Source organism: Malania oleifera, chromosome 13, assembly GCF_029873635.1.
Source record: "Malania oleifera isolate guangnan ecotype guangnan chromosome 13, ASM2987363v1, whole genome shotgun sequence".
NCBI lineage: Eukaryota > Viridiplantae > Streptophyta > Magnoliopsida > Santalales > Ximeniaceae > Malania > Malania oleifera.
In genome coordinates this window covers 8,594,385-8,621,214 of record NC_080429.1, presented here as the reverse complement: position 1 = coordinate 8,621,214, position 26,830 = coordinate 8,594,385, and the positions used below count along the sequence as shown (strand labels likewise).

The following is a 26,830-nucleotide window of genomic DNA, read 5'->3' as shown; positions in this document are numbered from 1 at the left end:
TATATATAGATAGATACTCTTATGAAAGAAGACATGTCTTCGAAAACTATTATTAATTAGATAACATCTATAAAAATAAAAATCAAAAATCAAAAACACACCTATTGACATAGGTACATACTAAAAAGTTATAAGGCATCTCTTATAAAAAGAGAGACATCATTTGTTTATTTAGTTTTTTATATATGTTTAAGAAGACCCCTGAAAAAACAAGGTTATTCTTTTGTCTTCTTTTAAGTTATATATATAAATAAAGATAAGGTAGTGACCATATCTTTTAAAGAAAATATAACCATTTAAAAACTATAGGATAGTTTGATATCGTCTAAAATTATGAACAAAAACCAAAAACAAAACTAAAAATCATAAACCAACTTATTCAGTTAATATTTCTAGACGTCAAACAAATTAAACACCTGATTAAAGAAAATGCCCATTTTTGCTCCTAAATCAAATAACAATTAAAAATATGATTAAATAATAAATGAGCAAAATGATACAAATTAAAAACACTAATAAAAAAAATCATTATAATAATTTTACTTCATTATTATATTACAAAACCCACTTTACAAAAACAATCTTCTTGTTGAAAAATGTCAAAAATATTTCCTAAACAATTTTTATTCCTTTTAATTTTTTTCAAAAATTTATGAACATTTTTATTTTCATTACACTTTATATTCATATGACCATTTTATTTTAATTTAATTAAAAATTTCCCATAAAATGTATAATTTAATCTTAAAAAATTAATTCTAAATATTAAAATATTTTGACAAGAAAGTTGCCATAACTAAAAACTATAAAATCAAGCTTACATTTTTTCATGAACTATTGAAAAACGACAATTGAAACAGAAATCTAACAATATAAAAAATATATTTTTATAATTTGTTTCTTTGCCGTACAAAAACAAGAACAAAAAACAGGAACAATACCAAAACACCAAACAGGCACCAAAACAATTTAAGTAAAAGAAACAGTTTTAGATGTGAATTGCATGTCAAATTCACATCTTCAAAATCCAAAATTGAAATTTAAAAACAAAGGCTTTTTAAGAAACAAAATTTCTTACGTGTCATTCTCATACCTACTTGGGGATTGATTTACAAACATACTAGCTAATTTAGTCAAAGACTTGTCATTAATGTAAACTCAAGTCCCTGATATTCAATAACACTCACTTCCAAGTTTCAGGCATAAGTCAAGATGCTCAAGAAACAAAGCTTGATTAGCCAAAAGGTTCTAAAGTGCAACACAATCATCGGAGCTTCATAAGGTAAGGTTGTGTTTACGAACATGTAGTAAATTGAAGGGAAAAAGTAAATTGAATTTTTGTATATAGTAACAACAGCAAGCATCACATGATAACAGCAACCTTCCAATATGTAATTTTTTATAATTTTCTTCCGTAGTAACAGAATGGGGACTTACAATGTTATCTTTTGACAGATAAATGTTTGAGACTGCTGCTGCAAGAGATGGTGTCGGTTTGCTTCTGCTTCTTAATGCTAGGACTCTCTTCCTCCATAGCCTTTAATTTGTTCTTTATTGCAGCTATTTTTGCACTCCGACTCATTTGTCCCGAACTGCTACCAGTGAGGCCTAATCTGTTTGGCTCACCACCTGCTTTAGAACAATTTTCTGCTGTTTCCCCCAAGTATTTCTCACTAGCAAGGTGAACAACCAAGTGACGGCCACTGGCCAACTTTCCATTCATCTTCTCCTTGGCCAGTTTAGCTTCCTGCATGCTCACTTTAATGGTGGAAATCAGGAATAGCGACAGACGAAAGTATTAGATAAGAACAACTTACCTCTCTAGTGCTAAACTGGATAAAGGCAAATCCACGTGGCTCTCCGCGTTTAGGGCCACGAGTATGCCACAAGAAGTCCTCTGACACAATCTTCCCAAATGGGGAGAACATCTTAATCAAAGCAGCTCTATAAAACAAATAAAATTCGAATCAAGTAGCGAACAGTATAACTTTTCGTAAGCAGGGCTATGATATGTAAGTAAATCACCAAAAGTTTTCCTTACTCTGATATTCTCTGGTCAAGGTTACCAATGTAAAGTCTGCTTTCACATTTCTGATCGATGAGATCATTAGGGTCCTGCACTCGGTAATTATGCCCAAGTCTGAATTCTAGTAAACCATAATATTCACATGATAGATACAATGTCTAAGGAACCTACTCCTGCATTATATTTAGCTTGAATTATAATGCTGCTGCTCTAGTATAAGCTTATCAAATAACACCATTGACCAGAAAAGAGTGAAAGCTTTCCTTTGATTCAAACACACCAGTATGAAGTCTTAAAGCCTTGAATAATGCACTTATGTTCTGACTTCCTCAAACTAGTATGAGCCAAAAAAAAACAAGGGGGAACTATAAACTATGATGCCCTGAATGCTCTCAAAATGCATCTGACAGGCACATGGGTCAAGTGCAAAGTAGGGATGAACAATCAAAGAGTAACACATAAGAGAATCGTATTGCAAAAACTGGAGTAACATTTGATTTCACAAAATATCTACACCATGCAATAAGACGGAATACAATGAGAAATTTGGGAATAGAGGGAATAGCTATTCCTTGTATATTTCTTATTATTTCATCCAGCATGTAATAAGAAAAAAAAAAAACATTACCATGGTGAAATTTGCAATAGCTATTCCTTATCTATCCTTGTTATGGCTTCATAAGAAGTCAATAAGAAATAAAAAAAAAAACATTCCCATGGTGAAATTTGCAAATAGCTATTCCTTATCTATCCTTGTTATGGATTCATAAGAAGTTAATAAGAAATAAAAAAAACATTACCATGGTGAAATTTGCGAATAGCTATTCCTTATCTATCCTTGTTATGGATTCATAAGAAGTTTCACTTTATTATTGCTTTATCGTAACAATATAATTTTTTGTATAACTAATTGCAATTTGACTTGGTATAACTTACATCTATTTTTAGGAATAAGCATTCTGCAAACCAGGTGTAACCTAGGAATGATCAGATTGGGTTTCACAATCATTTTTTTTTTTCCAAAGATTATTTTCCAACAAGTTCCAAGAAGAACTCTTATAATTGGACAGCCCAGAATAATCAGCAGATAATAAGTTTAGAATAAATAATTCCCTATTAGGGCATCACTCGCTTTAGTCCATCAGTTACATACTTACATGGCATGCCTTTAGCCGTCTCCACTCAAACAAAAAGCAATCCAGTTAATGTCATTTCAGAAGCAACAAAGATATACTAGAGCAAATGTCACAAAAAGAAGCAAATTCAAGAATGGTTGGTGAATGTGCAGAACACCAGGCAGTGCAGCAGCTGCATAATGGCCATAGCCACCAGTCCTCAAGAGGCCAAACAAATTTAGCACGTCAACAAAATGCAACAGCATGTTTGGGTGAATTTAAATAGTCTAAAAATAAGAAACTAGAAAAAACCAAGAGCCTTATTGAAAGTCTAAGCAAGTTTCCCATGCATAGAGAATTAAAAGGTTTGATGATACTGCAAATTACCATGACACTTGCAAATGAACTCTGGTGATAATCGATGTTCCAACCAGCAATTGAAGATTGCTGGGGTTTAAAGCACCACAGTCGCATACACCTGCATTTAACAAATCTCTAGGGTTGTAAATGCTTTCCTCCAACACAAAAATGTATTGAAGGGAAAGAAATGTATATCAATTTCCCAGTATACCAATCAGCACTAGTTCCGGCATTATTTAGAGCATTTTCCTCTACTATATTAAGGGTTACTAAATCCTTCTTCACTACCTCATTCCAAGTTATTTTAAGTCTACCCTTATCCCTTTTCATGCCAAAAACAATAATTAACTCACTCATCCTCACTCATGCTCTAGTAGAGCATTTCAAATTTCTAAACCATCTAAGTCGCCCTTCTCTTATCTTGTCTTTGACCGGTTCTATGCCAAAACTATTGCATATATGCTCCTTTCTTAGTTTATCTTTTGATATTATACCACTCATTCATCTTAATATTCGCATTTTAACGAATTTTACTTTTTATACATATTTTTTAGTTGTCCAACATTCTGAACCATAAAACATAGTCGGTCTTATAGCGAGCTTATAAAACTTTCCTTTTAATTTTAAGGGTATTCTATAATCATAGAACACGAATGACGCACTCCTACATTTTACCCAACTTGCGTCAATTCTATGTATTACATCTTCAATTACCCCTTCTACTTGCATAATAAATCCAAGATATACAAATCTATTTAATACTAATAATTTCTTGATTATCAAGGATAATCTTCTGCCCACTACTTCTCCTTATGTTACTATAATTACATTTCATATATTCTGTCTTATTCATACTTATCCTAAAAACTTCCGACTCTAATGCAGTTCTCCAAAGTTCTAACTTAAATTCCACTCCTCACCTATTTTCATCAATCAGCACAATATCATCTACGAACGACATAGACCAAGGGATCTCATTCTGGATATTCCTAGTAAGTTCATCAACCACTAAAGTAAAAAGATAAGAACTCAAAGTAAAACCTTGATACACACCTATTGTGATTGGAAAATCTCTAGATTCCCTTCCTACAGTCCTAACACTAATCACTACTTTATCATTCATATCCTTAATGACCTCAACATATCTACCACAAACCCCCTTCTTTTTAAAGACCCACCAAAGAACTTCCCTAGGTACTCTATCATATGTTTTCTCTAGGTCAATAAAAATCATATGCAAGTCCCTCTTCTTTTCCCTAAACTTTTCCATTAATAAAAGATAAATATCTTCTGTTGTTGATCTCCCATGCATAAAACCAAATTGGTTCTCCGAAATCCTCATTTCTAGCCTTATTCTTTACTCAATTACCGTTTCCCATACTTTCATTGTATGGCTCATAATCTTAATTCCACAATAGTTATTACAATTTTGAATATCGACACTTTTTTTGCATAAAGGTATTAACGTGTTTCACCTTCATTCTTTCGGGATTTTCTTGATTTTTATAAGGTTGAAAAGATTAGTTAACCAAATATTTCCTTCATCCCCTAAACATTTCCAAACTACTTCAATTGGTGTGTTAGTTGGTCCTATGAAGTCCCACTTTTCGTTTTTTTTAATGTCATCTTAACTTCAAGGACTAGTTCAATCTTTCATTTTAGTTTTCATTAAACAACTTATCAAAGTATCTTCATCCCCTCTCTTTTATATCTTTTTCTCTAGTTAAGACATTATTATTCTCGTCCTTTATACAGTTTACATGGCCTAAATCTTTGCATTTTCTTTCTCTAACTCTAACATGCTTATAAACATCTCTTTCTAAACAACAACAAAACCAAGTCTTAAGTCCCATTAAGTGGGATCAGTTACATGAATCCTTTTCACTAATTTATGCGATCATGGACAATTTCTTTTGACAAATTCAAGGCGCTATTAAATCCTTCCTCACTATCTCATTCCAAGTTATTTTAAGTCTACCCCTACCGTTTCCGCTACCCTTCATAATAACTAATTCACTTTTTCTCATTGGCACACTGTGTAGCCTATGTTGCAAGTGCCCAAATCATATAAGTTATCCCTCTCTTATCTTATCTTCTAAAGGAACTACGCCTAACTTACCACAAATATGTTCATTTCTTAATTTATCTTTGTACGTTATATCGCTCATCCATTTAAGTATTCTCATCTCGACAACTTTTGCTTTTTGGTTATGTTGTTTCTTAGTCGCCCAACATTATGATCCATACAGCATAGCTAGTCTTACGGTCATCCTATAAAACTTCTCTTTAGTTTTAATGGTATTTTACGATCACAAACCACACTCGAAGCACTTCTCCATTCTTTAACTCTATGTATTACATTTTCTTCAATTTCTCCTTCAGCTTGCATAATAGATCCAAGGTATCGAAATCTAATAGTGCTATTAATTTCTTTATCATCAAGTTTAACTTTGTCTCTAATATTCCACCTACTATTACTGAACTTACATTACTATATATATTGTCTTATTTCTATTTATCCTAAAGTCTCTAGATTTTAAAGTTTCTCTCCATAATTTTAACTTAGATTCTACTCCACCCCTAGTTTCATCAATCAAGGCAATATCATCTGCAACCAACATACACCATGAAACCTCATTTTGGATACTCCTAATCAGTTCATCCATCACTAAAGCAAAAAGATAAAAGCTCAAAGCAAATCCTTGATGTACCCTTATTGTGATTAAAAACTTTCTAGTATCTGCACCTATAGTTCTAAAACTAGTCATTACTCCATCAAACATCACCCTTTTTTTTAAAACCACCATAGAACTTCCTTAGGTACCCTACCATATGCTTTCTCTAAGTCAATAAATACCATATGCAAGTTCCTCTTCTTTTTCCTAAACTTTTCCACTAAGCTTTATATTTAACTTCACTAATAGGAGTTTTTTTTTTTTTGTTTATTTTTTTTTTTTTTTTTTTTTTTTTTTTGCATTTTTACTTGCCTCCTTATACTTCTCAAGATTTTAGATATTTCTACAACTTTACCACATTTTCTACTAATTTCCTTTTATCTTAACGAATTTTTGGACTTCGTGATCCCACCCACCGCCAACTTTCTTTACTACCTGAGTATCTTTCTTTAGACTCACCTAAAATCTCTTTTGCTATCTCTATGATAAATTAGTCATTTCATTATAAACAGTATTTGCATCAACATTACACCCCATTATCCAATCATACTTCTAATAATTTTATCTTTGAATTTTACTATATTATCTCCCTTCAAGCTCCACCATCTAGTCCTCTTGTGTTGATTTATGTTATTTTTTATCTTCCATTTTTTAAGATGTATATCTAACATTAGGAGTTTATATTGTGTAACCAAACTTTCACAAGGGATAACTTTACAATCATTACAAGATATACGATCCCCGTTCCTTATTAAGAAGAAATCTATTTGGTCAAATTATTTTCTTAAGCTCTCCTTTCCATTTCTCTTACAAAATTTTTTATCCAAGCAATGGGCTTTTTTTATGAGCATTTTCGTTTTTGGATGCACGGGAAGCAGTAATCAAAGACAAGCAAAAACTACTTCAGGTTTATGAATGATGACGTACAGTGAGAGGTAGAGCATCCATACAACAAGCATCCAGTCATCAAATTGTCAAATATTGCAAAGAATTCACTCATATACAACTCAATTAAGCTAACATGATGCAGGACAGCATCAAGGATCTGCTGCCAAGAGAGAAATTAGAAGAAATTGAAGAGAGAAGGCAAGGGAAGGAAGAAGAGAGGAGGAGGAAGATGCACTTGTGGCGAAAAGATCACATTACTTCTCAATTCAAATTCAACAATAACCACCTCCCACATGGCATTCACACGCTATTATAAGCCAATAATACAAGAAAATACCCATTTACCCCTAAATTGCATGAGATTACAAAAAGAGACCCTAAAATACACATATAAAAACAAACCCCCAGAACACATAATCCTACAAGCAAACTAAACACACATAATAAACAACTAATTAACTGAGCACATTTAGGCTTAGGATCGAATAATCCATTGACCTATTCTTTTTTGACATAGGCCTCCAAATTGGGTCAAAATGATAATACCAGCTTCTCATCCTACATCAATTCCCTCCTTCCAAATAGTCAAGTTGGGGAATGTATTTCAAAAGAATTAGGACAAAAGGATTGTTGCTAGTAGTAATCAAAGTGATGATACAAACTCCTCAAAAATTAAAAAGAAAACAGAAACAAAGAAAGAGAATGTACAATCAAAGTGATGATACTAACACCTCTAAAATAAAAGAGAAAACAGAAACAAAGAAAAAAGAAAAAAGAATAAAATAGTAAAAAATATATATATTAAATCAAAAAATAAAAATAAAAAAAGTCAAACTTATCCAAGGAAGCCACTCTTTAATCCCTTCCCATCATAGTTCACTAAACACTTCAAAATAGATAATTCCTCTGACCCTTTTCCTCCTTAGATTTACCAACACCAAGCCTAACTTCACTTCCTCCACACGATTAGACAACACGAGTCCCAAGTGATCCAACAAATTTCGAGTTTGAATGTAATTCTCAACAAAATCTTGAACTAGATTAGGCAGAATTCCATATTTTACCTTCAGTTCCTCTTTATAAGCATCATCGACAAAAATGTTAATTCTAACTAAACCTTCTAGAGGAGGAGGCACATAAGATAAATCCCCGAGACAATCATTAAAGAATCATAAAAAATCCTTGCTGCTCTCGAATTTGATACAAAAGTAAACCCTTGTCACAATCAAATTCACTCGTACCTACACTATCGTCCTCTGAAACATTCCCCCCCCCCCCCCCCCCCCCCAATCTCTTACTATCCTTGTATGTTAATCCTCTCAACTCTTGGCTCCTCCACTATACTTAAAACACCTTTAGAATATCTCTTAAGAATTTTTTTCGTTTTGTAGCCAAATGAATCCCGATTAACTTCAAAATACTTCCTCCTTGCAAAACCCAACTACACTTCCTTACAGCAAGCGTAAACTTTCAACTCCTCAGATTATCCAAATTGATTCATTCATCTAACCACCCTTACGAACCAACAATAAAATCTTGATTTTCAACTCCACAAAGATCCCCCCAAACTCAATCCTAGAACCTTGCCTAGCATCATCCTTCTCCTGAATAGGAGATGCACCACTCTCCAGGAAATTAGTAGAAATTTTAGCAAGCCACCTATCTAATTCTGTCGCTTTTCTTTTTTGTTTTCAGAGCAATTGCTTCTCTCCTCTTGACCACCATAGATCCTGTTAGACGATGACTTGAGCGCTAAATCGCACACGTCTCCCTTCTATCCTAAGAAGAGATTAATTTCCACAACCTCACAAGTTTTCATGAAAATGCCTTTTTTTTAACTGGGAACCTCACTAAGCATTTGTGCCTGCCCTTTTGATTGGCCCGACTACGATTTATCCAGCTGAATTTTCTGCTCTCTAATCTAGCCAAATATGGAATCAAAAAAATTTCTGCTCTTAAGCCTCCTTAACCAACAAACCCATCAAAAATTTTGAAAGGCCTTTTATTGCTTTCAAAAAAGATGATCCAAGTGTCTAAACTAATCATCAAAGACCCAAGCCCAGCCAACCTGACGTTCATATTCTCATGCAAAACACCCTAACCGCCTCTAGACTAACCTCTTCCACCAGAACCTTATCCCTTAGTGACGTCGATTGATTGTGCAAAGTTGTTTGCAAGGTCTCCTCTTTCATCTTTCCCCCACACTGAACACACACCACCTTTGACACATCCTTAAGGTTTGAGCAAACTCGACCACTATGAGGCGAGCAACCACCAACTTTAGAAATCGAAAGAACTCAATTAGCATCAATTTTTTATACTATTTGACTCTAGGATCGATCCTCATTCTTCCTTTTACCATCAACTCTATCAATGTTTGACAAACAAGAGCTCACCAAAACATCGAACTCTTTCCCAAACTAAAACCACCGATCGCCTTTGGATCCTTTAGGGAAAAAGAAATAATATCTTTTGCCTCACCATCCATGCCCTAATTCCAAGAATTTCCTTGCCCTCATCACATGAATCACCATCCAATAATCAACAAAACCTACTTGAGATCTACGAACATCCTTGCTTAAATTTCTAACAAGAGATAAGAATCCTTGTGAGAACCATTTTGCCGCAGCTAAAGAAAATCGAACCCACCGATTGCATTGTCGATTCTTCTCTAGAACAAACACAGCTCCAGCCTTCCCTACTTTATCCAATCTCAGATCGAAGGATTTCCCTTAGATATGGACTAAACGAATCCCCATCATTGATAACTAATAGTATCTTGATCAAAAGAGTGAAAAGAGTGAGTTAAGGTTCTTCACAAGAGAGAGAAAATCTTCGTGCATCCTCAGACTAAACACATGATAAAGTTGAGGCTAGGAAGCATGAAGATCCTTTGAGATTCCTCCTTTCCCATTGTTATTAAGAGAAGAGATTACAACAGCAACCAATCTCGAAGATGAATGAATGATGAGAGATTCCAACAGCAGCCAAGCTCGAATATGAACGAAAAATGGGAAGCAACAAACCTGAGAGTGAGGGGGCTAAAGCTCCAAACCTTCAGGAAAGAAGAGGCTGCAAGCCTTCGACAAGTGTCCTAAGTTTTGCTAGGGCTCCTATGAATCGCTGCATGAATCAACAACAGGAGGATGGAAGGGAGGTCAAAGCTAAGATGTATGCAAATCGAGGCTAGGAGAGAGGTCGAAAGTTGAGAAAAAATGAAACAAAGGATGAGAAGCAACGAGCTTAAGAGAGAGAGAGGGCCTTGAACCTTTAGGAGAGAAAAGGTTGCGAGCCTTCAACAAGGGTCACAAAGGTCGCTAGGGCTTTAGTTTTTTATTATGCGTTTGGTTTAATTAGTATAGTACTATGGCATTGGGGGCTTGTTTGTAATATTTGTGTATTATAGGGGTATGTTTAAAATGTCATGTAGTTTTAGGGGTATATGAGCAATTTCATGAGAAGAGACTCTCTTATAAACAGTGTGTTGAAGCCATGTTGTAGGCAGTTGTTGAAGTTGAATTGAAGCCATGTTGTAGGCAGTTGTTGAAGTTGAATTGAAGTAAATGTGAGTTTCCCCCTTGCACCTCCTGTCTCCTCTTTCCTCTCTCCTCTCTTCCCTCTTCTTCTTCCCTTCTCCTCTCCTACATTTTTTCAAGGCTGCATACCCTTGATGCTACCCCTGCATCATTTGGTATCAAAGCCCAATATCAATCTCTATTCTTCCATTTAAAACCCCCAGTTTCACTTCTCTTCTCTTCATTTCTTCTTCCTATTCTTCTCCTTCTCTTCTTCTCTCCCATAATTTTCTCAAATTTCTCTTTGATTTCTAATTTCCTCCCTTTAGTTTCTTTCATTCTCCTTTAATCTATCTATCTAAAATCTGTTTCTGACTTCTTCTATTCTTTCTTCTTCTTTTTCTCTTCTCCTCCTCCTCCTCCCTTTTTCTTTCTTCTTCTTGCCTTCTTCTATCTCTATTTCTCTTCCTTCATTCTCTCTCCCTGATTCTTTCCTTGCTTGCAATTTCAGTTTTATAAAAAAACAAATAATAATAATAATAATAATAAAACAGTTATGAACTTTTTAGAAAATTCCAATTGTGTCCCTTTGATTTTGAACACCCCATTCCTACTATATTCTTGCAACACCTACCACACCACCAAAATTAGAACCCCACAAAACCCCTTCCCCTAAAATTTTGTCACCATCCAACCCCCAGAGCGCCCCCACACACGCTGGTGAAACCCTCTCCAGCCCTCGGCCTTCCAAAAACCCTAATTTCCTGTGATTTTTTCTTCACACTGCCACCATCATTGCAATCCCCACCCTATGATACCATCGCCTGAAATTTCATCACTTAGAGGAGCCCTACCAGCAGCCCACGCATGTGAGACAGTTACTAAGCTCCTCCTGTATTTGCTAGAATTGCAAGAAACAGCTGCAGCCACCATATTTTGGGTTTTCACCACAATATTTTGACCTACAACAAGACATTTTGATTGTGGACACAATAATTTGCTACAAAAAGCAATAAATTTCACTACCAGCATCAAATATCAAGTTTTATTACTGCAATTTAATAGTTTTGCAAGTGAATTTGTTTCATTTCTACGTGATACTCAAGATTAATGGTGACTTCAAGATGGTTCTTTAAAATTGAGAGTAAACTAGTGGTTTTACATGCATAGAATGAGAATTGTGGTCAAATTGTGTTAAGGACTTTTGGTATTACATAGTTGTAGTGGGTATATGTACAAAATCCAACAATATGGTGACAAATTATTGGACAAAGGAATGTCATTTATTATACTTTGGTCACAATGTCAAGCTTTTTCACACCTTTCTCGAGTGTGGAGGAAATGTTTGCAAAATCATCATTGACAAAAGATGCCCTATGAATGCCGTTTCTTGAAATGGAGTCATTCATATGGAATTTCACTTGGAACCTCACCCACAGCCCTCATGAGATATCTTGGATTGATAAGCATGTTTGTGAAAGATGTTTGGTTCCTATCCAAATGGGTGACCAGTTTGATACTGTTTGGTGTGATATCATACCATGAATATTAGCCATGTAATCCTTGGTTCTCCTTGGTTGTGGATGATTTGGGTGTGACTCAAAGGACATGAAAACACGTCTTCCACTAAAATGGTCAGATCATATCGAAGTCCACCCTACTAACCAAACAAGACAAAAAATCTATTAGAGTTACTCAACTTGAAGACACTACAAGCAAGGAAATGAATTTGTTTGAAGGCATTCAAAGTCTTTCAAACATTCATATTGTAGAGTTTGTCATCCCCAGTGAGCTCATTGATGCCAAATCTCAATTCAAGTTTATGGCGCTGCCAAAAAATCATGGTTTCTTGCATCACTCAAATGTTGGCTTTCGAGGAGTCCAAGTTTGCTTCTTATTTTCGATAATCCACCATTTCAAAATTTGAGACCAAACTTTTTCTAACTAGGGGATATTTGATGTAGGACAAGAAACAAGACCATGGATAGATCCTCGTTGGAGAATAATTCAAAAGAATTGAGATAAGGATCAGTCAATAGTTTATTGTGTGTTTAGTTTAATTAGTATAGTAGCATGTGTATTTGGGGCTTCTTTGTAAAAATTGTGTATTATAGGGGTATGTTTGTAATGCAATGTAGTTTTAGGGGTATATGTCTAATTTCATGTGAAAAACCTTTCCTATAAAAAGTGCGCCAAAGCCACATAGTAGGAAGTTGTTGAATTAGAATTTTAAGTGTAGGTGAGTTTCTCCCTTGTATGTCCTCTCTCATCTCTTCCTTCTTCTTCCCTTCTCCTCTCGTACATTCTTTCATGGCCGCAAATCCTCAATGCTGCACCTGCATCACCATCACCACAAATAGAATCATCTCCTTTATAAGAAAGGGGCCACCAATACCCTTCAATTGGGTGAGATGGCATCAACTTATAATGCCGAGTCAATGGAGAGTGAACAAGAATTTTCATACCTATCATGCTTAACCCTCCTATCAACTAACCATGGACAACCCAAAAGGATACAACAAATACTATGAGGAAATATAGCACACAGCACTGTCTCCACAATCGAACCAATCTTGAAGGTAAGCAAGCAACAGCCATGGACCTTCAAGTTGGTATTGTTCGCCCAAACAATTTTGTATGAATGGGGATGAGATTCAATTTCGAAGTTTAACTTCTTCACAGCTTCTTCAGAAACCACATTGGTACAACTATCAAGATCAACAATCAAACATGCAAAGCAGCTTTTGACAAATCACCTAAATGTGAAAGTTGCTAGTTCACCTCCAATCTTCTCTTTCTTCAACGTTGTGGGAAGAGAGCATATGTCAAAGTACAAAAAAGATCTTCAAATTGCCATCATCATCTAAGTCACTCAGGATTTTTATTTCAGCTTCAACTACTTGAATGACATCATTGTCATCATCTTCTTTTTCTGCAACAGCCATGACTTGGTTAGGATATTTGTGCAGCTCAATGCCTAAAACATTTGAGGCACTTGATTGATAGTCCCAAGAGTCTTCCAAGGGAAACTAGTTTCAACTCCTTTACCCAATTGCTCAACTTACTTCTCTCGCACAATACCATTAGTACTCTTCTCAAACCAAAGGGTCGATGTTTCTCTAGGAGGATTACGCTGCATATCCTCCTTAATCTAAGTGGCAATCTATACTGCATCCTCAACTATAATGAGACAACATGCTGCTAGCTTGGAGGCAACAGTTGGCTTTAACATTTTCCTATACAAAGCTATCATCACATCATCTTTTCATTATACTAGGAAACACGGACACTCCAAAAGGAGCAAGGTGTCAATATAAGACACATGTCCGACACCAACATGCCCGGATACAGTCTAACATGTGTCAAAAATTAATTTTGTTTCATCTTTTGGACAAAAAGAACCAAAAAGAAAAGGGTAAAACAGTAGCCAAAAAGTGATTTTAGATAAATGTGGAGGAAGATTCTCGGATGGTAAAGGAAGTTGGTGGTTGGATTAAGATGTCCAAGAAGTTGTAAGTACAAAAATGATTTGGTATAAAACATGGAAAAAAATATAGAAACATGGATAGCTTCAAAAAGCATAAAAAGGCAAGAAAAGATACCCAAAAAATAAGTCATTAGTTAAGCTAAGCATAGAGCATATAACTATTTATTAGCTAGATTAGATACAAAAGAAAGGGAAAGAGACATACTTAAACATGATATAGCTAGCGAAAGAAAGAATAAGGACTCTAGTAATGTAAAATGTATAAAAAAACAAGGATTATAGCGTCTTGGTTAAAGAAGAAGACATAAAATAAAAATGGTGAGGTTACTTTAATAAGCTATTTAATGAAAACCAAATAGAAGGCTTAAACTCAAAATCAACAAATGAGAAAAAATCTAAAATTTGAGATTAATTTGCAAAATTAGAGTTAATAAAGTTAAAATTGCATTAAAAAAAAAAAGAGGAAAATCTATAGGATCGAATGACATCCCAATTGAAGTTTGGAAATGCCTAGGTTATAACGAATTATATGGTTAACTAATTTATTAACACAATTATTAAAACTAAGAAAATGCCAGATGAATAGAAAAAAAAACACTTAAATATTTATATACAAAAATAAAGGAGATACCCAAAATTGAAATAACTATTTGGCGGGTTAAACTTATGAGTTATACAATGAAAAACTATGGGAAAGGATAATTGATTGTTACAAACAAAGGTATCAGAAAATTGATTTGGAGAGCAACTATAGAAATTATATATTTATTAAGAAGATTAATGGAAAAGTTTAGGGAAAAGAAAAAGGTTTTATCAACTTAAAGAAAGCTTATAATAGGGTACCTAGGGAAGTTCTATGGTGGGTTTTAAAGAGATAGAGAGAACATAGTAAGTATATTGATGCCATTAAAGATATATTAACTATGGCATCAAAGATATATTAACTAGCCTTAGGACTACATGTGGAGAGTCTACAAAATTTCCAATCACATATTAAGGAGATGATTTGAGCCCTCATCTTTTTGCACTAGCAATAGATGAGCTTACTAGGAGTATACAAAATGTAGTACCATGATGTATGTTGTTTACGGATGATATTATCTTGATTGATGAAACTAGGGGTGAAGTAGAATCTAAGTTAGAATTATGGAAAGAAACTTTAAAATCTAAGAGAGAATTAAGGAGAGAAACTTTAAAATCTATACTTGCAGGATGAGTAGAAATAAGACATAATACATGAAATGTAATTTCAGTAGTAAAAGGAATATTAAAAAAAAGATTAAACTTGATGGTTAAGAAATGAATAACACTACTAATTTTGATACTTTGGATCTATTATGCAAGCTAAAGGAGAAATCAAAGAAGATGTTATACATAGAAAAAAATGAAGTGATTTGGGCACGTTTTATGATCATTGAATACCCTTTGTTATAAAGAAAAAAAAAATGAACATAGAATACCTTTAAAATTAAAAGAAAATTTTTTGGGACAGCTATAAGACCAACTATGCTATACGGATCGGAATGTTGGACAACTAAGAAACAAGTTATCCTAAAAGTAAAAATTATCGAAATAAGAATGCTAAGGTAGATGAATGGTATAACATTAAAAGATCAATAAAAGAACGAACACATTTGCAGTAAGTTAGGCATAGAACCTGTCAAAGATAAGATAAGGGGAAGACAAGTTTGGGCAAGTTTTTAACAAAAATAAAGTTATGAAAAAAACAAAAAACACAAATAGTGCTTATAAATAACAATATACGAAAATAGGACTATTCGCACCTTGAAAATGTGAACAAGAGTGGGCCACACAAAATTATGGAGATATGTGTCCGCATTTTCAATTCTAGAACAAAAATGTGGGTCCCACATAGACGTCCGGACCCCATGAAAGAAAAAAAGTATGTCTGCATGCTTGAAATGCGGACAGAAAAAGGGAAAAAAAGTTGTCAACTAATCATCTGACAATCAAGCCCTGCAATAAAAGTTGTGTCGACATCAAACATGCGGACAAATAAAGGAAAAAAAAATTGGCAATTGAAAAGTGGTAATCAATGCAATATAAAATATTTTTTGATACAACTCATGCAAGGGTTGATATGACTTATGCATGAATGCTTTTAACTGCCCAATTTGATCCACCCACCCAAGATGCAAAGGAGTTGTCTTGGACGTCTTACTCCTACCACCATCCCAAAAGCCAAGTCACAACTCTTGACATTAAATTGATTATTAGCCACCTAACTACCAACCACCTAATTAATATATTATAAATAAAATTCTCTCACTTCCTCTATATAATCTGAAGCTTGCCACTCTCAAGTCACCCCAACAATTGAGTTACACAAACCCTTTATCTTCCTCCCAAATTTTCTTTCAGCCACTTTCTTATTTGAATCATTCAATTTTTTGTAAGATAATTTTTTAATTAGATGCTACTATTCATTAATTATTAGTAACATACTATATATTATATATAATTATAATATATATGTATTATATGTATTCATATTCATATTTACATCGTTATATATGAACAATTTATCATTATTGCTATATTTACATAATAATAATAATAATAATAACATTATTATTATTATTATTATACGTATACATTATTACTCACACTACTAACTCGCTAACCGCTGCTAACTATTGTTAGTAAGCACTAACCTTGTTAACCCACTAACTTGCTAACTTTCACAAACTTATTATTTCTTATTCTTATTGATGATACTAACTTGTTATCTATTACATGTGTTTGTATGTGTGAACAAATTTTGTGTGTGTGTGTGTGTGTGTATTATTATAGTGATATAATACATTATTACTATTATTATAATATACATGCATGCATGCATATATGTCCACATTATTTACTAACACTACTAACACTGCCAACCCATAACTTTCACTAACTTATTATTTTATTCTTATTCTTATTAATGATACTAACTCACTATATATTGCGTGTGTGTGTGTGTATTATTATAGTGATATAATATATTATGTTTTTGTATTATAGACATGTCTATTACATATTCACATGTCTATTAAAATGTGCACGTGTGTGTATAATATACTATTACGTTCATATTACATTTTCCGTTATAAGACTTGTTGTTGTTGTTGTTTTTATTACATACATAAGCATAACTAATTTATTGTCATTTTTTGAACTAGGTTATGACAATGACAGATAATAAAGTAAACATTTTATGTTACTTTAATGGAAAATGCCAATATGGAGTAAATGGACTAGAGTATGATCATTCACCAGCAAAAGTAATGTGAGTCTCTCAACGGATAAGATTTCAACAATTGAGTGCAAAATTACATCATTCATTATCAATAGATCCATCTCAATATATGTTGAAGATAATTGCTAGGTATCTACAATTGACACCTTCAGCAATAACTTTCATACTAGTGGAAGTTTGAGGCGATGATGATTTTGAGGCCATGATGGGTTTATTGCTACAACTGACCAAGATGACATCAATCGAGCTCTATGTAGAAGCTTTACCAATCAAGCAACCAAATTCGTTAACTCCAAACTCCCAAGCCATGGATACCAACATAGGTGATGATTTTTCTACACTTCCATACATAAGACATGCATCTACAGATGTCATGGATAGCATCCGCAGTCATTTAAATACGACTTGTGGCATGTCCGATACAGCATCGTGCATTCCCCCACGAACAAATTATTTTACACAACAAGAGGACGGATACAATTCAGGATTTCATAGTGAGCATGCTAGTCCAATCAATGTCATGAATGTTACTAATGATGATGTATTTGCCACAAATATTGACCTTAATGTAATTAAGAATATGGTTCAAAGAAAAAATGTAAAATTACACTATCAAGGGTAAAATTTCTAGAAGTGTGGAGGAATTGTGTCATGATATAAATGATGATGACTATGAAGGCCCTAATCTAGATGAAAATTATCTTGAAGGGCCACAATCCGAAGGCCCTAGTGAATCACAAATGCCCAAAGATTTCATGATGTCATCTTCTACTTTCTCACATACTGGTTCAGATGCTCTCAGTCTACAATGTCAATAGGCGCGTGAAACAAATGCAATATTGTAGGATCCATCTAAGGATTTACACAAAGGACTACAATTCACTGACAAAATGGAGTTGGAACTTTCTATTCAACAGTGGCACATAAACATCGAGAGTACACAGTTGTGGAGTCTAAATCAAATAAATGGACTATGCAATGTAAAAGGCGAGTGGAAAGCAATTGCCCATGGAGACTTCAATGCTCGAATACTCAAGATACATGGTGACTTTGAGATTACACGATATGTGGGTCCAGACACATGCATGCATCCAATGATGTCACAAGATCATGCACAATTCGTCCCATACGATGATTGCAAGGGTAATTGAACAAGTGATGCAGGAACAACTACACATCACCATCGCAGCATTAACTGTTGCGGTCAAAGAATGTTTTAATTACTGTCCTTCATATAGGAAGATGTGGTTAGGTAAACAGAAGGTTGTCGAAAATGTGTTCAGGAATTGGAAGAAGTCATACGAGTTGTTCCCAAAGTGGATGCCAATTGTCACTGATTCCAATCCAAAGTCGTGGATCCTATGGTCGTATGATGCAGTTGATACTAGATTAGCACATTTGATCATGTCTTCTGGGCTTTTTGCCCATCTATTGAGGTTTTGAACATTGTAGGCCCGTCATTACTATCAATGCAACACATTTATATGGGAAGTACAAGGGTAAAAATGGCAAATATATCAAATTTTCACCATATTGTATGATTTATCTGTTAGTAGGCAACCACCTATCGACTACAAAATATATGCTCAAACCCATCGAGTCAAATAAATATCATCATCATTGTCTTCCATTGCTCTAAATTGCCTAGCCAATCAACCAAGATTAAATCGGCAACGACGTAACATACGATGTGGACGCAAATCAATCCCAAGAAACTCAACACATAAGCTTCCCCAATCAAGGTCTATCCTACCAACTAGAGGACGTCCATCTATTGGAAGGCCAAATTGCAAATTCACATCTTGCAATGTAATCGTTGCCTCCCCAACAGGTAGATGAAACGTGTTTGTCTAGTCTCCAATGCTCAACAAATGCAGTGATAAGGTGTCAGTCTAACTAATAAAACCCCACCTCTACCATTCCATAAAAACCTGATTGTTGTAGGAGTGGAACGACACGTTGGTGTAAGGGCATTTCACATTGGAACACAGCATCTCTTCTATGACATGTAAGTGGAGATCCATCCTACGACTGCCAAACATCTGTAGACCGATGCATGCATTTGTCCATGAAGTACCCTATGATCATAAGGTCCTAAGTCCATGATTGTAATGTTCAGTTATTATGTTACATGATAATAAAAAGTATAAATAAATTATTATCATCAAAAATAATAAAAATAAGGATAAAAAGGTAGTGAAAGTTAGCGGTTTACTGAGTTAGCGATGTTAGTGATTCATAACAGTAGTCAACAACAATTAGTAATGGTAATAGTGTGAGTAAATAATGTGCACATATATGTATGTATGCATGTATATAATAACTATAATATATTATATCACTATAATAATATACACACACATATATAAATTGTTCACAAATACAAACACATGTAATATATAACAAGTTAGTATCATTAATAAGAATAAGAACAAGAATAATAGGTTAGTGAAAGTTAGCGAGTTAGTGGGCTAACAGTGTTACCCCACTAAGAACAAGAATAAGAATGGTTAGTGAAACTTAGCAAGTTAGTGGGCCAACAGCGTTAGTGCTTACTAACAATAGTTAGCAGTGGTTCGCAAGTTAGTAGTGTGAGTAATAATGTATACGTATATGTATGTATGTATGTATGTATGTACAATAATCAAGGTTGTTAGAATCAAGATTCTAAGTGGGTTCGTTGGAGGGATCTGTAGGATCGAATCGTAGAATCGGATAGAGAATCGTAAGATTCTACTTCCAATGTAAAATAAATATTAAAAATTTATATATGTGGAACTTTATGACAAGTATTAAGACTAAAAACTTCGTTAGTAACTTAGTAGGCATAAGAAGTTAAAAATACAATAAAAAATTCAAACAATAAAAGAAGAAAAATAAGAAGAGCAAGAAAAAGGAGAAGGAGAAAAACAGTGCTCACTATTAAGTCTTTTCAAGAAGCAAAAAATTTGTTTCAAAGTATACATCTACAGCTTTCCTACACCAGCTGGCTTGGCTCTTTTCTTGGCTGCTGCTGATCAAACAAGAACTCTGCGTTGAAGAGGACTGATGTGTTCTTGTCGAACACCAAAGAAGGACGAGGACTGAGGACTAGGTTTTTGTCAACCCCCAGGAACTCTGGTTGTTGAACACCAAAGAATTGTTGATCAAACAGCCAGACTGCTGCTAGCTACTGCTGATCAAACACCAGTCACCAGATGGAGGGCTCTCTGGTTGTCGAACAGGAGAGAGATTCTGGTGCAGGGTTGCTGAATTTCAATGAGGAGCAGAGGACTGAGGTGTCGAACTCCAGGGAAATTAGGTGCAGATTCTGCTGAATCTGTTCACTGATGGGAGGCTGGGAGCCATTTTGCCCCAATTTTAGAAGACTTTGGACCAAACATAAACCTTTTGGGACCTTTGGGCGGATAAAAACATGTATTGGGCCACATTATTGAAGCCCAAAAAGGAAAAAAATAATCCCAATCCAGGTAACAGAGTAGGATCTGTACAATTCTACTTACGATCCTATGATTCCGATTAATTCTTTTACGATTCTACCATGATTCTACTTGATTCCGATTTTTGTTGCGACTTGTATCTTTTGGGTGAATCTAGATCGTAGAATCGTGCGATCCTACGATCCAGATCTCGATTCTAATAACCAGGATAATTATATATAATATACAGTATGTTACTAATAATTATATCATAGTAATATCTAATTAAAAAATTACCTTAACTGGTACAAAAACTTGAATAATTTAAATAAGAAAGTGGCGAAAAGAAAATTTGGGAGAAAGATAAAGGGTTTGTGTAACTCAATTGTTGGGGTGAGTTGAGAGTGGCAAGCTTCATATTATATGGAGGAAGTGAAAGAAAATTTTATTTCTAATATATTAGGTGATTAATGGTTAAGTGGTTGATAATCAATTTAATGTCAAGAGTTGTGACTTGACTTGGGGAGAGGAGGGGAGGAGGGCGGGAGTAAGACACCCAAGACAAGCCCTTTGCATGTCTTGGGTGGGTGGATCAAATTGATCAATTAAAAGCATGCATGCATGAGTCATATCAACCCATGCATGAGTCATATCAAGAAATATAATATTGCATTGATTACCACTTTTCAATTGACAACCCTCTTCTTTTTCCTTTGTCCGCATGTCAAACATGTAGACACAACTTTTATTCAAGGCCCAATTTGTCAAATGATCAATTGAAAACCTTTTTCCCTTTTCTCTGTCTGCATGTCAAACATGTGGACACTTTTTTTATCGTGAAGCCCGGCCAACAATGTGAGACAAACAATTTTGTCCAAGAATTGAAAATGCAAACGCATTATCTCCATAATTTTGTGGGGCCCACTCTTGTCAGCATCTTCAAGGTGCGAATAACCCTATTTTGGTATATTGTTATTTATAAGCTCTATTTGTGCGTTTTTATTTTTTCATAACCTTGTTTTTGTAAAAAACTCAAGTTTGGGCACCTATGATGTAGGCCAAATAATGCACCAGTGAGGAGGAGAGTAAACTAGTGTCAATGACAATAGAAGGGATACAAGTAGACCTAAAAGAAGTTGGAATGAGATAGCAAGGTTTTAATAGCCCTTAAATTGTTAGAGGAAATTGCCCACGATTGTGTAAATTGGCGAAAGAGGATTTATGTAGCTGACCCTACTGGAACTCAAGACTTAGTTTGTTGTTTTGTTGTTGTTGTTTTTTTCAATTTTTGGACACGTATGGACATGCTCGGACACATCAAGATACCGTATACAGTGTAGACACACCCATGACATGTTTTAATGTCAAGCATCGTGCTTTACATTCTTCCTTTGACCACTTTATAAAAAATTATAAATTTTTATTTATTTTATTTTAAGGAAAAAATTTATTTAAAAAAAAAAAAACTGAGGCTTAGCATGACTTGCGACCTCCTCCTCCCCCATCCTTGCGAACGAACCTCTCTCCTAGCCTTCCAATCTTCTTAGCCAATTTATCAGCTAGGAAGAACAAATACTTCAAAATATGGGAAGTGTCTGTATCAAATACTTATCGAATACAGATACAAACACAACACTAATACGGTCGGATACCTATCTGACATGTATCCGTAATTTTTTTATGTTTTTTATCTTTCAAACATGTTTGAATACGTCGGAACATGAGCATATACGTATGAATATGTGCAGGACATGTTTTGGTTGTAAAATGCAACAAACCAAAAAATCAAAAAACAAAAAATATCACATGTAGAAGGATCGAGAAGATGAACATGAACATGAACTTCTACTTAACCATAGCTCCCGCTTGCAACCTTCTAACCTCCCTCCCAGCCTTCGAACCTCCTCCTAGCCTTTGTTGCCAAACATCACAGCCCAAAAGGAGAAGATGAACACGAACAACTTCTAAACCAGCTAACCCTAACTCTCGCGACCTTGGAACCTCCTCTCAACCCCAATGACTAGCACATGCTTGACAATTTGAGAAAAGAGCAACCTGCCCACAGCAGCAAGTCCCTCTATCCTTATCATTCTCTCTTGCTTTGCCTATCAAAAGAGATGCCAAATGAGTTGGGGAAAATATCTAGGCCTTTGATTGACCAAAATATTTGTACTGCATTTAAATACTTTGATCACTATTGACCAAAATACCCTTAACTTAGCCATATGGGCATGGACCCAAGTGTTATTTGGCCACATGGGCCTCCACAAAAGACCAACCCAATGCATGAAATTTCATGGATCTAACCCTTTGGCTCTTTAAATGCAGGAATAATTCTCTATATACATAAATATATATAAGTACTTATGTATGTATATACATGTTATTACCATACATGCATATTATTACCATTGGCAATATTTTTCACTTGAAAGGAAAAGCATGTCTGAAAATATGTCTATTTTTAATATTAATTAACTAACGTATCTTGACCATATCGTAACTCTACCTATTATGCATTTAATGTCCAAATCTTTTCACACACAGTCATACCCAAGCCCGTGTAAAGGAAGAGGGTTGCGTTAGGTAGCTGGCAACCAGCATAAAATTTGTTAGATCACTATGGCATGAACCCTTACCAAATATTTGTTGGGGCATCCCCTACAAGGGACGTGTTGCACTTGTACCACCCAAGTGTGGCGAAAAGTAGGTGAGGGTGGGCTAGGTCGTCGCCCCGAGGTGACACGCCATGTCGACAACTGAGTACGATGACAAATATGCGAGGGTTCACGCATCATTTTGGACGTGAGCGGGTAAAGAATTAGTTCGAGAGACTAGGATTAGATTAGCAACTTGGAATATAGGCAAACCTTATGGGTAAAAGCATGGAGATTGTGGACACAATGATTAGAAGAAAAATTAATATAATTTGCCTTCAAGAAACTTATTGGGTGGGGGAGAAAGTAGAAAAATTAATAAATCAAAATTTAAACTTTGGTACAATGGAAAAGAAAAACATAAGAATAGAATAGGAATTATTATAGACAAAAACTTAAAAGATTGCGTTGTAGATGTAAATAGAGTAGGGGATAGAATAATAAAAATCAAGATGATCTTAGGCCAAGAGATGATAAATATCATTGGTTCTTATGCTCCTCAAGTAGGCTTAGCAAAAAATCTTAAGAGGCGATTTTGGGAAGATATGGATAGTATTATATAAGGCATGTCAGGGACTGAAAATATTCAAAGAAGCATATCTGAATGGACACGTTGAAAAGTACAATAAAGGTTAAGAAAGGATACATGGAGGATATGGGTATGGAAATAAAAATAAGTCTGAGAAGATGATCTTAGACTAAACTATGTCATATGGTCTTATTACAATGAATACTCGCTATAAGAAGAGAGAAGAACACTTAATAACCTTTAAAAGTGGACAAAATAAAAGTCAAATAGATTTTTTCTATAAATAGGAGGGTAGATCGTTCATCATGCAAGGATTATAAAGTTATCCTAGGTGAAAGCTTAACCACAGAACATAAAGTCTTAGTGTTAGATATATGTATTAAAAAATGAAAAAGAAATGATAAGATAAACCAATGTAAGAGAACTAAGTGGTGGAACCTAAAGAAAGAAAATAAAATAAAATTTAAAGATAAAATGATCAAAGATGGTGATTGGCTTACACTTTAATCAATATCTTTAATATCTATATACAAAAAATAAAGGAGATATTCAAAATTGTAATAACTATCATGGAATTAAATTTATGAGTTATACGATGAAACTGACGGAAAGAGTAGTTGAACAAAGATCAAGGATAGAAGTGAAGGTCTCAGAAAATCAATTTGGTTTTATGCCTGGGAGATTTACTATAGAAGCTATATATCTTTTAAGAAGATTAATGGAAAAGTCTAGGGAAAAAGAAGAGGGACTTGTATATGGTATTTATCGACTTGGAGAAAGCGTATGATAGGGTACCTAGGGAAGTTTTATGGTGGGTTTTAGGAAAAAATGGTGTGTGTAATAAGTATACTGATGTCATTTAGGATATGTACGATGGATAATGAATAGTGTAAGGACTATAGATGGAGAAAGTAGAAAATTTTCAATCATAATAGGTGTACATCAAGGATCTGCTTTGAGCCCTTATCTTTTTGTTTTAGTGATGAATCAAATGACTAAGAGTATCCAAGATGAGGTTCCATGGTGTATGTTGTTTGCAGATGATATTGTATTGATTGATAAACTAAAAACGGAGTAGAGGTTAAATTAGAATTATAGAGAGAAGCTTTGGAATCTAGAAGCTTTAGGATAAGTAGAAATAAGATAAAATAACTGAAAACTTTAGTAATAATAGGAAGAATATTGGAGACAAAGTTAAACTTGATGATGAATAAATAAATAGCACTTGTAGATTTCGATACATTGGATCTATTTTGCAAGCTAAAGTAGAAACTAAAGAGGATGTAATGCATCGAGTTAAAGCAGGTTGGGTAAAATGGACAAGTGCTTTAAGTATGTTTTGTGATCGTAGAATATCCTTAAAATTAAAAGGAAAGTTTTAAAGGACGACTATAAGACCAGCTATACTATATGGATCAAAATATTAGGTGACGAAGAAACAAAATATCCAAAAAGTAAAAGTTGTCGAGATGAGAATGCTTAGAGTGATGAGAGGTAGAAAACTAAAAAATAAATTAAAAAATGAACAAATTCCCAGTAAGTTAGGTGTAGCTCCTATAGAAGAAAAGGAATGGACGACTTAGATGGTTTGGGCACTTGCAATGTGGGTCACATAGTGCCACAATGAGGAAGAGTGAGTTAGTTACTATGAGGAGTAGTAGACGGGGGATAAGAGTAGACCTAAAATAACTTGAAATGAGATGGTAAGTAAGGATTTAATAGCCTTTAATCTGACAAAATAAATGGTTCATGATCGCATAAATTAGCAAAAAAGAATTCATGTAGCCGACCCGAGCTAGTGGGGACTCAAGGTTTGGTTTGGTTTTTTTGTTGTTGTTATCCTAGTGGTATCATATCCTTGTTTTACAAAATTGTCATATCATTGTATCCATATTGTGTTGAATTTGTGTCCCTTACCAGTATCGGTGCTTCCTAGTTCAGCAGACATCTCATCCTTCACTCCTTTGCTCGATGATGACCTTGGCTTATGTCGAAGGCTCGAAGCCTCTTCTCTATCGAATGCTTGAAGCGCATTCTCTCTCAAAGGCTCAAAGCCTCTTCTTTGCTCAAATGAGTCACTCACTCTCCCTCCCTCTATTTGAAATTTTCAATTTGCTTCCTCAACCAAAAAACAAAAAAAGAATATATATACACACACATAAATATACATATATACATATATATATTAGTGGTGAATTTCATTCAGACATGCTCTCTATAAGACATATATTCTCTTGATATAAGAGGAAAAAAATGCATCTTCAAGACGAGAAGGTTAATGACATGAGTCAGTTTTATTAATCACATGGATGGTTTTATTAGTCACATGGATGTTTTCTTGTGTTAATTAGATTTATACTTGGATAAATATTTTTGTATTTTTCTTGGAAGCTTTGGATGATTTTTTGGTTTTTCATGAATAATGAATGTTTCTTGAGTTCTATAAAATGAGTGTTAATGATTATGCAATTCACAATTGCTCATGAATGATGCCTATTTCATTTCAAATCCTCATTATTTTCCATTTAAAAAGGAAAAATGCCCAAATATATACATTTTTATATTAATTAACATATCTTGAAAAAAGTGTCATTTCACTGCGTCAATATTGCATCTATCTATACTCCTGTCAATATCAGTGTTTCCTAGCCATTCTATGTCAACATGACTAACCAAATGATAGTGCACTTTGTCATTATCCTTTCCTTTTGCTTCAAATCAAAGAGTTGCAAATGAACACACTGCTGGTAATTAAGAGGTACAAATTGCTTTTGCATGGCTCGCAACATCTCGTCCCACGTAATCACACCAAATCTCCTTCTAAAGATCTCGTGTTGTTTTAATCCACCAAATTCAAGGAGTTTCCTTCAATTTGGATTCAACCAAATAAAACTTTG

General features: G+C 34.4%; 1 protein-coding gene across 2 annotated transcripts in view; it reads right to left on the bottom strand.

Annotated features, from left to right (window-relative positions):
- Positions 1-1,254: 1,254 nt before the first annotated feature.
- The window catches only part of LOC131146810 (uncharacterized), a 28,964-nt gene continuing 3,388 nt past the window's right edge, over positions 1,255-26,830 (bottom strand). The window contains exons 1-5 of one of the 2 annotated variants that reach the window (XM_058096604.1): positions 15,851-16,039; positions 3,529-3,619; positions 2,042-2,115; positions 1,818-1,944; positions 1,255-1,747 (exon numbers count right to left, since the gene is read on the bottom strand). In XM_058096604.1, the coding sequence (XP_057952587.1) occupies positions 1,442-1,747; positions 1,818-1,944; positions 2,042-2,115; positions 3,529-3,619; positions 15,851-15,981 (729 nt within the window). In that variant the 5' untranslated portion in view covers positions 15,982-16,039 and the 3' untranslated portion in view covers positions 1,255-1,441. Of the gene's footprint in view, positions 1,748-1,817; positions 1,945-2,041; positions 2,116-3,528; positions 3,620-15,850; positions 16,040-26,830 lie in introns of those variants that run through there. The other variant, XM_058096605.1, reaches the window with a different exon arrangement.